At 39.5% G+C, this 12,241-nt stretch overlaps 2 protein-coding genes across 2 annotated transcripts in view; both read right to left on the bottom strand.

Moving 5' to 3' along the window:
• The window catches only part of LOC139918827 (ictacalcin-like), a 3,086-nt gene extending 2,031 nt beyond the window's left edge, over window positions 1-1,055 (bottom strand). The window contains exon 1 of the mRNA XM_071908320.2: window positions 985-1,055. The gene's annotated coding sequence lies outside the window, so the exon portion shown is untranslated. The remainder of the gene's footprint in view (window positions 1-984) is intronic.
• Window positions 1,056-5,629: 4,574 nt separating this feature from the next.
• On the bottom strand, window positions 5,630-8,152 carry s100a10a (S100 calcium binding protein A10a). The gene is made up of 3 exons (XM_071908317.2): window positions 8,045-8,152; window positions 6,165-6,329; window positions 5,630-5,890 (listed from the first exon to the last, which is right to left on the bottom strand). The coding sequence occupies exons 2-3, from the start codon at window positions 6,303-6,305 to the stop codon at window positions 5,729-5,731; spliced, it is 303 nt and encodes a 100-aa protein (XP_071764418.1). The 5' UTR covers window positions 6,306-6,329; window positions 8,045-8,152; the 3' UTR covers window positions 5,630-5,728.
• Window positions 8,153-12,241: the final 4,089 nt, after the last annotated feature.

Below are 12,241 nucleotides of genomic sequence, written 5' to 3'. Positions count from 1 at the left end.
TTCCACCAGGGCCCAGCTACTCTCAGTCCTCCTCCCCTGTCACCAGTCTCTAACACAGGCTCTCTGCTGAATGACACAGGAAGCCATTGTTATGGCAACGGCTTCTTCTCTCCTGGTAATTCAGTCTGAACCAAAGAAGCAGGATGAAACCCCACTGGTGATTTCTATCCTCTTAGTGCAGTATGCCTTGAAACATATTTCTATTGGCTGCATGCACCCATGAGAGTCAGCTGTGTTTACAGTAGATTCTGATTCACACAGTAGGCTCCCTCTCCAAGGTGTGGTAGGTTGAGGAAACTGTGGTACCAAAGGATTTGTAAACAAATGAGACTTGTAGAAAGTAGGGGAAGAGAGTACAAAAAGAATACCATTGGTATTGCTGTTCTTGGTTCATATTAAAAGTAAGAATACAACTGGGTGAAGAGTTCTGGATGTGCATAGGAAGTGCATTACAGGACATTTCAAGTTCATTAGCCAAATAATTGGCATCACAGCAAAATGAACAACATCTGCTGCAACATGAAGTCTCACAAGCAATGAAGAGAAGTCCTAGTGGAAACAAATCTTCAAAACAAACTAATACTGCTGTTTGAAAGCACTATTGCTTATATATTTTCATACTTATAAACGTATTTGATATGCAGTACTTGATATTGAAGTATATACTACTGTAAATAGTTATGCAAATATTGATATTATCTTAATTAATCATCAGTAATCAATGTGAAGAAGATACAGATTTATTGTGTCCTTTGGTGTTCTTGTTGTTGAATTTACCATTTTTTGTGTTTATAGTTTGAATTTCTGCTCTGGCAATATGTATATGTGCATGTCATGCCAATAAAACTCACTGAAATGAAACTGAACACTGTATAAGCATTTAAAAGATTGTAACCTGGGAAAAAGTTTTGCTCCTATTCGCTGAAGCCAGTAAATGAAACCAAATAAAACAACAAGAAGTCGTAATTTAGATTTTCTACTCACCAAGGCTGATTTGTTGGGAATGAATGAGGAATGAGAGTGAAAGTCAGTCGTAGAGGAACTGTAGACAGTGATGGAGAAAAGGATGTAATGGATGTTTTATACATAACCTCACCCTTTCTCCCTCCCTCTATCATGCTCCTTCCATCCCCAACCACTCCTCCCTCTTTCCTCCCTGTTCCGTTACTTCTGCCGCTTCCCATCTTTAATCTTTCTATTTTGGTATTGTCACATGACAAAATGGTCACACTGAATAGATAATCAGCAAACAAGGCTTGTACTAGATATGTATCTTTAAGACTATCTCTTTTTGGACAAATTGGGTGTTTTGTACTTCTCCCTACTTGTTTGTTAGAGTCACTGGTGGTTCTGGCTTATTCGGTGCCCTAGGCGAGTTCATGACGAGGCACCCTTCCTTTCAACACCACCCAAACTCCAACAGACTGCCTTCTGTGTGGACAGGAGCACCCAGTTGACTTGTAGGCTGGGGGAGAGGTGGAGTTTATATCAAAAGTCCTCAAAGCATAAAATGCTAGCAGGTAACCAAATGCATCCCTTCCATCCCCATATCACACAAAAATGTACTTATGGAATATTACCCTAGTAACTCATAAAAAGCTGCCAATTGCACGATTTGCACAAAAAAAAAGTTGGTGAAATAGCGCACTTGAGATTTGGGGCTTGACCCTTGATTGACAGGAGGGTCAAGCACTGCAGCGATTGACACACACAAGGAGCATCACAGGTGAGAGAAGAAAATCCTCCTGCTGCATTATGAAGAGGTCAAAGTCTCCAGGTGCACAATTTAGGAAAAAATAAAAAATAAAAGAACAAGAAGACGACCAAGAAGATAGAAGGGATGTCATGTCATCATAAACATTTTTATAACGGTTACGATTTTGAAGTGTAAGATATACTATTGTTCACTGATAGCTTGCTAGCTAATTGATAGGTAGCTTGATGTATAGCTGGATGGGCTTAGCTAGCACCCAGCTGAAACTTCTCTTAAAAACTTAAAACAAGCACCAGTAGTTTTTTGTTTCACTGAGGTTGAAGGAAAATATGTATGGAGTAATTTTATGGTAATTTTTTGGCCTGTTTGGAACTCTAAAGAACCGGACACCATTGACTTCAGTTGTTTTGGAGAAGGCTGCTACAGGGTTGTGCAGCAACCTCCCTGTGTGTTATGTGGACAAAGCAACTTCATTTTTGAGTTAACTATTCCTTTAATTCATGAAATAGACATTCCTCTTTGAAAGGCATTGCTACCTTACTTCCATCCACTACCATCATTTTTGCAAACACACATGAACTTTTGGTTTAAATTAGGCCTCATTGATTTCTGTAAGTTGCACTGTAATATTGAATGTAATAATTCTTTGCCAGTTTCTAATCTATTGTTTGTCATATTTGCAATGTGAGGGGATTAGCCAGGACTGCTACTGCTTGTGGACATGAACCGGTCTCTTCCAAATACAAAAATGAGAGTCAAGACTCTTGATGATGTGGTCAAGAGACGAATCCTGGAGCTGCTTCCCCAACAGTGAATGGAAATTGACTTAAGGGATTTATTTTTTTTGCCAGCCATGTATTTTTATCATAACCATATTTACCATATTTACATAGCCTATGTGATCCATATACACATTCATATACACATACATTGTTGCTGGGTTTGTTAAAGTCCCTCAGTTGATAAGATTGTCATGTTTGCCTCGGTGCAACAAAGCCCAAAAATGTTGATCCTCTTCCTGGACAATCTGAGGCTGAAGACCAAAGGAGACTGGAAGTCTTTGTAGCCTGGCAAAATATTTTTTTTACACAATCACTTATCAGAGCACACTTTCACAATCTGGCGTGAAATATAATTTTGATTGTATTTGTGTCTGGCAAGTGTAACTTAGTGTAAAGTCTAACTGACTTATTGTTTGAAATGCACTTTGTAACACTGTTTTGAAAAGCGCTGTGTAAATCATGTTTATTGTCATGACGATTAAATGAAAGGATGCTCTCAGTGACTCATCGATAGTTGAGTGTTGTGTAGATTGTGTGGATCAGATTTTTTTATGGTGGAGGTTGTGACTCACAGTCATGTCCCTGAGCTAGTGAATCAGATCCAGCAGGAGCCTCAGACACAGAGACAGATGAAAATCTTCACCATGGCGACTGTGTGTGTGTGTGGTGCTTGCTTGGCTACAGTCTTTTCCTGCCTCTCCTCTTTGGTAGGGGCACACCGCTGTTTTTGTCTCTTATTACATCTTCCATCAGCCCAAACAGAATATACAATCCAGTGGCCAGAATTCAAGACACATTTGCCACCATTCATGTTTGCTACGGTTTAATTTATAATGCAAAGACAATCGGAGATTTTTCGGTACATTTTAGATCAATAGGGCCTACTATCCTCTCCCACAGTGTGGAAAAATATTGTCACTAAAAATGTTTCTTGTCCTCTTCCTTCCCCATTTTATTACATTTACTCACATGGTGATCTAGCAACAAATAAGCAACAAAGTATCCATGGAAACTGTATTCTGTCTATATCCAACTGTGATTCATATAATAGTATTTGCAATACATCTGGAGCAGGAATAACTCTAGAATAGTTATATTTTCATATGCTGATAGTAACATTATGAATACTGTTATACTCTTACGCCATCAAGTGGTCAAGCAGAAGAACACTGGAAACAAAGTCGACCCTAGACTGATATTCCTCATTTGCTGCCTTTTCTCGTGTTGCGTCTTGTAAGAAATTTGTTATTTTTCGAATAGAAAGAATATTCTGTGATTGAAATATGACACTCCATTAAGAGAGAGTGCTTCACTTCTCATTTAACCCAGAAACTCATAGTTAATGGGGTATACCACTGGATTTCAAATGTGAAATATTTTATTCCTGTGCCCTAGGAAAGTTTGGTGATGTCACACTAATTCATACCTCCATAGAGAATGAATTATGAAGATGTAAAGGGCAAAATTAACATTAAATCACATAAGGCAGGTATTGCAATACCTGCTTTGACATCACTGATTGGGGCGTGGCCAGAAGTGCAACATGCTTGAGAGTTTCAACCCATAGAGAGCAGTGCAACTACACTTTTCTGTCCCATGTTATTTAGTGTTGATTTTAAAAGTTAACTGTGGCAGTATCCAGGGTGAATTCTTTTAGAGATGAGTGTTTATTTCTGGTTTGAAGGTGATTGCACTGCCATAATATGAAGATCACTTGGCTGAAAAAGTTGATACAAACTTCATGTCAGCCCACAAACTCTTCTCACTGCTAATGGAGCAGCTGTCTCTTGTTTCCTGCTTTGGGAGAGTTACAAATACTGGACTGCCTTAAGCCTTAAGCCACATGAAAAACACCTATGAATTCTTACACTGAGTGACAGTTCCCTTTCAACAGAAAATACACCAACTGCACAAAGACAGTACTGAGAAAACAGTCAGCACAGGGGGAATTCCTTGCTCTGAACCTCTGCTGTGGGTCACATGGGCGTTGTCTTGTGCAAACCCAGAGTTAAATACAAACTCTCTCTCTCTCTGTCCACGCACACACACTGTGGTAACCTAGCAACCCTCATGTTTGCCCTGTAACCAGTAACATTGGTAGGCCACAAAGTCAGGCCCTGCCCAAAGAGCTGTGGAAGGGAGAGGGAGAGGGAGAGGGAGAGAGAGAGAGAGAGAGAGAGAGAGAGAGAGAGAGAGAGTGAGTGGGGGGGGGGGGGTCTATCCTGTTCCTCCCTCTGTTGTTATCCAACACCCACCAGAGCATGAAACACAATGAAAAGGGCCTTGTGGAAAAACAGTGATATGAAAATCGCTGATCTGCTGAGTCCTGTGACTCATTTATTCAGATAGCCCAGGGCTGAATTGTCTGTTATTGAATCGAAATGACTAGAATTCCACAGATTGTACTTAATAACACGGGCAACCCATTCATATAGCAATGCATTTTGCCCCCCCCCCCCCCCCCCCCAAAAAAAATCATATCTGTTTATTAGCGCTGCAGAGTTGCAACATCAGCTGGATAGAGGGGTGTGTCCACTACCAGAACATTCTGAGGATTCCTCAGCGCGGTGATAAGCAGGTCTTTATCAGGCCGACAGGGAGCGGCTCCTCTGCCCTCTCAGACCCACTGAAGTATAAAATACAGGTGGGAGTTACATTATTGCATCTAGGATCACTGGTACAGGTGCCAGGGGAGAACACAGTGATCTCTGACGCAGGCCCAATGGACTGCCTGTTAACGGGGTGTGAAATTAACACCAACCAAAAGCCACCAGCAACCAGTCCAATGCATGTACACTTTGATGGTGGCTGGTAAATTTGTCTATCTGCCATTTAAGATAACAAACTATCATTTTGAGGTTGCTGTCCTTTGTAAAAAATCAACTTGGCTATATCACATTCATAACCATAGGTGCATTATAGAGTATAGCAACTCCGCCTCTCTATATCACAGACACACACAAACAAACACAGGTGAAATATGTAACCTATGCAAACACATGCAGGCATAAACACAGAGGTGGATTTGTATTCACATAAGATAACAAATGCGTGCTTATACGTGCCAAACACACACGTGCACGCAGACAGACAGTACCTACGCACACCCACACAATAACCACAAGGCAAACTCTTGGCGGTTTGGGATTTGTCAGTGTATTTAATGGACAGTACAATCTTTACAAAATTGAAATGCTTTTCTCTTTCCTCTCCTCTCTTCCTCTGTCGTCTTTTACTTCTTTCCCATCTTCTTCATGTGCATTTGATAGCACTGCTCACAGGCAATGGAAAGTCCAACAACCAGAGAAACAAACTCCTCAAAGTCCACCTGGCCGTCGCCATTGGCATCCAGGTTCTTCATGATCTTGTCAACTGCAGCAGGGTCCTTCTGAGACTGGATTGGGGGGGGTCAACAAGAAAATATTCAATCATACTGAAATATTTGATGATGAATTAGTTCATATATGCTAAGGCGATATATTTATATGTATAAGTTGCTATCATACTGTATAAGTTGTTGTGAAATGTTACAAATCTGTCATATTAGCTGAAAGTAAATAACTTTAAATGTTGGTGAGCCATCAATTTAGTCAAAATCTACCATTGAGCATCTTCTAAATGCCTAAAATGTAAAAGTCAAAAAGCACGGGGGCACTGTCCCTCCTCACCTTAAGGAAGCCAGACAGCTCGTTCTCCAGCAGCTCTCTGAGTTCTCTACGGCTGAGCGTGCCGCTTCGTCCGTCCTTAGAGGCGTAGCGGTGGAACACCGTGATCATCGACTCCATGGCGGTCTCCAGTTCTGAAGGCATGGCTGTTGACTGTGCGGTTGTTGGCTGAGAGACAGAGAAATAGAGTTCAAATACTACAGACATTACTGAATATGAACATCGATGGAAGAGCTTAACACGAGCCACGAGTACAAACACTGCAAGAAATCTCCATCTTAACAAGTTAGTCTATTACTGACTCATAAAATCTTAATTTTCTTAAAATAAGTGAAAAAATCTGCCAGTGGGGTTAGGTAATTCCACTTTTGTAGAATCAAGTGTCATTTTCTTGATAGATAGTGCGGTGATCTGCCTTATTCTGACTTGTTTCAAGATAATTCCTCATTCATTTCTGGAAAATTCCTGAAACAAGCTGCATTGGAGACAAGTGGAGTTATCTCACCTCATTGGCAGAATTTTTCTCTTGGTTTGAGAAAAATACGATTTGAAGGCTGAATATGAGATTAAATGACTCGTTAAAATGGATGTTTTTTTTTTGCAGTGAAAACGTTTGCTGCTGATGACTTCTGAGGTGGTTACAGCTGATTCATCTGGGGATATAAAGGAGGGTGGGGGAGCTGACCCTCCCACAGTAAACAGCAGTACTCTCCTATATGAAAAAAAGCACTGGATTAACATTATCAGCAATCTGTCAATCTGTCCCTCCCCCATGCACTGTGACCTAACTCCATCAGTGAGAGGATTCATGTGACTATTTGTCTGTCTTCACTCTGGCAGGAACTACGCAATGTCTTGGCTGAAATAAAGATATTCTGAAGACCCAATGTTGGGAAAGAGGAGATTTCCACTGCGCTGTGGCAGGACGGGGTGTGATGAGGGTGAAAGCAATGGTTTGCTCCGTGGCCCTGCCCAGTGATGAGTAATACTCATGAGTAATTCTAGGTACAAAAGGTCTGCTAAAAAGTTGTCAGTAAAAGACGGCTGAAATATTTATAACACATAACTGAACAACGATAAAAAAAAACAAAAAAACAAAACATAAATCTGAAACCATTCTTGACGCATAGAGCTGCTGCTGTAGAGTTGCAACAGAAGTTAAAAAGAGAAGTGAGTTGAAAGAGGGAGGGTGTGTCATTTGTGAGAGAGGGAATGGAAAACTTGAGGAAAAAATGTGCTGTGGACCAAGATGGCCAGAATTTGAAGCAGCAAATAAGAGGTTACACACAAGGAGGTTCTATATTGTTACACACTAGCAGCAGAGTACATGTGTGTACATGTCCACAGTCAGCCACACCCTATGTACTGTTCTTTCTGGACTCTGTAAATAATACATCTAAGAATCAATGTAATTATCAGAGTAAATTGAGTTAGACCTGAGGAAGTAAACTGGTAGAAATTCCTTACTCAGTGCATTAGTGTATATAGACCTTTACAGAAGTTGTAAATTCAGGACAAATCATGCTAGAGAACAACAGCCTTATTATTGCAGTAGCCTATAGGCCTATTAGTCTTAGTTTACAATGTTGTTGTTTTTTTTAAGATACAATGAAAAGTATCATTTAAAGACATCACCGCGAAATGACATGAATTCACACTGTAAAACAGACTGCATTCAAATCACAAATAATTTACCATTAGAAAAGCTATATGATTGGCATACACTTTGTTTTCTTTTTTTCCCCAGCAGATAAAAAACTGTGGTAACTATTCCGCAAACAAATACAGCCTTCACACCTAAAAATGTGGCAGGCTACTGTACCTGCAGGCAAACCCAGACCTGTTAGACAAGAACTGTACGGACCAATTATGTTAATCCTTACCGTGTAGGACCGAGGATAGGTGGGAATGTTCAGAAGTTGGGAAAACTGCCGCGGGGATTTTATAGTCAGGCGCCGCCCCTGCTGCTGTGCGGTGAGTCGAGCTGTGAATATGAAGATTACACCATAAGTTTATGACACGGCCGCTGCACAGCGTTGGCTGGTAACACGGAACAGTAATAAGCCTAATATTACATTTCCCCGTAAGAAAAACTAATTTGTAGGCCTATTTCCATTTCAGTAATAACTTAAGAGTTACCAGTGGAAAAATCTCAAACTTCTCAAACTTAAGCCATCTCAAACTTAAATGAGTATAGCCTAACTGTTGTCTTTTTTTCATCAGTCTCTTTTAGATTTCTTTCCTGAAGATAAAGAAAACATCTTTATTGATATCTTTATTAATGTATTATTCATATATTAATCTAAATATATTTATATTTTATTATATTTGTATTTAGCCTACATAATGAAGACATATGCCTATAATAAAGATATATATCTTTATTATAGGCATATGTCTTCATTATTTATATAGGCCTACATCACGTAGCCTATGTAGGCCTTCCTACCAACACATCAATCCATATAGGCCTAGATACAGTATATACAGTATATAGCCTATGCTGTTTGCTTCCCATGGTCATTTACAGGAGGTGAGTTGAGTTATCGTGATTTTGGAAGGTAAAAGCGGATGCAACCGCAAATGTAATGGGTGTAATGCTGCCTTTAAGAGCTCCTCCTAAACTCCTACTTTCCCCTTTAGAAGACGTAAATCCGTCTTGTCGCGGATTCAAGTGCTTTTGGTCGGAATGGTAATAACAAAATGAACCCTGTAACAAAACTAGTTTTCTAGTGGTGGCTGTTGCCGTAGAAATCAAGCGGCATAGAGTTAATCTGTTGCATAGCGGCAGAATGAAGAGGAGAAAAAGCACCTCGGGCATGTGATTGATCTTTCAATGAATTTACTATAGGCAAAAGTTGTTGTAGGCTACATGTCACATTCACCACTTTTTTTTGTAATACCTGATATTTCCGACAGTACTTGAAGGCAGCATAAGTGAAAAATCACTCTAAATATGACTCCTTGCTCTCAGGGAGTAGGATACATGTAGGCTAAATCAAGAAGAATATTTCTGGTCATCATTATTGGTCATCTGACAGAGAGCCTGTTACTGATAACGAAACTCGAGGCATTTAACTCACTGATATCTGACTGATGCCAATGTTATCACTGGGTAAAGTTGATCTCATTTAAACTTTGGGAACAAAGAAAAACAGTAGCATTTTACAACATAGACCAAGATAGATGAACATCTTAACTGTAAGCCTATCAATGACTGTGTGACAACTGTGTGACAACACATGCAATCAGTTGATGAGATATTGTGCCCCACATTGTTTTGATCAGTGCGGAAAAAAACGAATTTACAGCACTTATGATAACGGTCCAGCCTATTTGTATTGGAGGAATCTTAGTATTTTGTTTTGATTCTTGTATTACTTCTTTATTTATTGTACACGTTTTTTATATTGTGTAAAGCTCTTTGTATCTCTATTTTGATAAGCGCTCTATAAATAGAGGTTACCGTATATTATTATCTTTAGAATATAGGACAAACTTATCCTAGGGGGCCCTCATCTGGCCGGTATATGGCATTGCAACTCTGAAACTCCCTGAACTGCTCCTGTCTGCTGAAAGAGGTCACCAATAACCAAAGATAGTCTACTTCACTTGCAATTTCTGTTACCTTTTGTTTTCGTATAGTAAATGAAAAATGCACTGAAAGTTTGAAAGAGTTTTATCCAGCTGCTTTAGTCATGGTGCAGTATAGACCTTTTTTTATTTTTTTTATTTTACCAGGCAGGTCACTTAAGAGCAAATTCTTATTGTTCCCCATGCTCATCCCATAGGCATGCATGTGTGTGTGTATGTGTGTGTGTGTGTGTGTGTGTGTGTGTGTGTGTATGTGTGTGTGTGTGTCCTAGGTGCCTTTTTCAGATTAAAACACTGTGACAGAGTTTCTAAACAGGCATTGCTAACATTACCTGAGGAGCGATAAGATAAAAGTGGCAGATAAGTCTGAAGACATTCATACTGCAGTATTTCCATTACACAGGCTGCTCAAACCTGGCACACATGCCTTACCTCTCTTCAACAGCTTACCTTGGTCAGCAGCGAGCATTTAAGGCCACATGAATGTTTTCATCCTCTGCATAAAGTCATAAGACACTTTTCTCTAATCTAATCTGTACAGAAAAAATGTCTGGTATTCCCTCTGATAAAAAACTGCCACATTTCTGAGACACCAAACTGCATTGAGAAGCAACTATTCAGGCCTGAAAACACAGTTTTGAACCTGGGCCCAGATCTGTTTAACTCGTCTAAAGTTGTCAAGTCAAGTGATTCTCAAAATGTCTCTTCACTTTCAACAACTTGCGTGCAGTTTCACCTGGAATTATTAATGGAAAAAGAGTTGAGCATTGACTCTTATTGATAGAATTTTGGAAGAAAGTGGAAATTACTGAATACCAACACTAGCTATTTTGTATAAACCAAGTGATATAATTTAGAAATACTAGCCAAATACTGGTTGAGTGCTTTCTTATCGTGGAAACATATTTTTTCTTAGTTTCTAGAAAATGGAAATGGAAATGATCTTGCTAAACAAAGAAACCTCATTGATAGGGCCCTTTTAGATATTTCAAAGTTGTTAAATTTCATATTGTATTTCATTTAATACCTGTAATTTTTAGATTGGATTACATATTAAGGTCAGAAATGCAAGTATATTGCATTTTCTCCCATGTAAGTGTATGCACATGCCACTGTCCAAAACTCAAATGAGTTTTTAACAGCAGATTTTCCAAACATCTCTCTCGTAGCCTCAGGATAATAACCTTTGTATTGTGCTCCAAAGCTGTGTTTGATTACTTTAACTCCATGAGGCTTGCTTGACTGTACGACCAAACAAGTCCAACTACAATTTCTACAGCGCTGCATCCTTCCAAACGATTACGCCCATCATAGTGTTTATTCTGGGTTTCTTCTGGGTCACCTTTTCATCTATTGAGGGAGTATATGATGTATGCCTAGAGCACCAGAGTGACAATTATAGCTAAATGTCATTTCTAGTAGGTGGCACACCCAACACCTTGCCACATCTTTAAGAAACAACCAAGAGACGCTGCATGCTGTGTAGTGCCTTGGAGATTACAGGTGAATATCATGCAATATTGGAATTCATGCTGTTTGTTACCACATATGCCCCTCTCTGTCTGTCCAGAGGAAAAAACAACATGCACACTCCAGAAGATTTTGCCACTTTACCCCCAGCACCACTTTTTTGTTGCGGTGCTGGGGGTAAAGTGGCCCCCTAGCTGACTGTCAGAAAAAACAAACTTACTCCTGCACACACACATTGTTACAAACTCTAATTATTCTGTCGATGTTTTGGTCCTCCGACCTTTTTCAACACATTCTTCTCCATCTGCCTGCCACAGCTTGCTTACAGTAAATCACATGTTTCAGTGATGAGCTGTGCCTATTACCTATCTTGCATCAAATTGTTGTATGAAATAGTCTCCTATTTAACAATGTATTTCTTCAGTTTTATGCTGTGGTTGAAACATGGGCTAAATGTAATTGTACACTAATTAAACTGAAATTTTGCAGCAAATTTTGTGTCCATTATACACATTCGAAAGGTGGGAAGAGTGATTCTGGAATATATAATTTCATGCATATAAAACTGGTCAATTTAGGCCAGGAATCCTGAACACATTGCTAATGTATTCTGTTCTGTATATGGAAAAATGCTTAACTGAGATCCAAGTTACTTCTGGATGTAATTCTTGAAAATGTAATGACTCTGAAATTGTAGCAAATGCATTTAAAGCTTGGCAGCATACAGCATAGTTTTGCACAATATTCTTTTGGTGATTTTATCACTTCATTTGAGCAAATTTTCAGGCTCGTCTATCCATATTACACAAAATAATATGGAGCCAATTTGCAGCTTAATTCTTTATTTATGTAACCTAATGTAAATTTAACATCGCTATCAACATCGGTGGCCATTCTGAGGGGGTGGCTGCAGCCTAAAATTTAGAGAGGCAGTCTTGTGACATGAAAGTTGCCGGTTCAAATCCCCACGCGGCCTGGGGAAATGTGGGTGGGGAAAGTATATGTATAACACTCTT

The sequence above is a fragment of the Centroberyx gerrardi genome, chromosome 19 (genome assembly GCF_048128805.1).
Source record: "Centroberyx gerrardi isolate f3 chromosome 19, fCenGer3.hap1.cur.20231027, whole genome shotgun sequence".
NCBI lineage: Eukaryota > Metazoa > Chordata > Actinopteri > Beryciformes > Berycidae > Centroberyx > Centroberyx gerrardi.
This window is presented reverse-complemented; position numbering and strand designations above follow the sequence as displayed.

Bases quoted from the DNA above. Each gene is read 5' to 3' on its own strand.
- s100a10a (XM_071908317.2), bottom strand. From the start codon at position 6,305: ATGCCTTCAGAACTGGAGACCGCCATGGAGTCGATGATCACGGTGTTC. The intron at 5,891-6,164 runs GTGAGGAGGGAC...CCCCCAATCCAG, and splicing joins AGCTGTCTGGCTTCCTTAAG to TCTCAGAAGGACCCTGCTGC.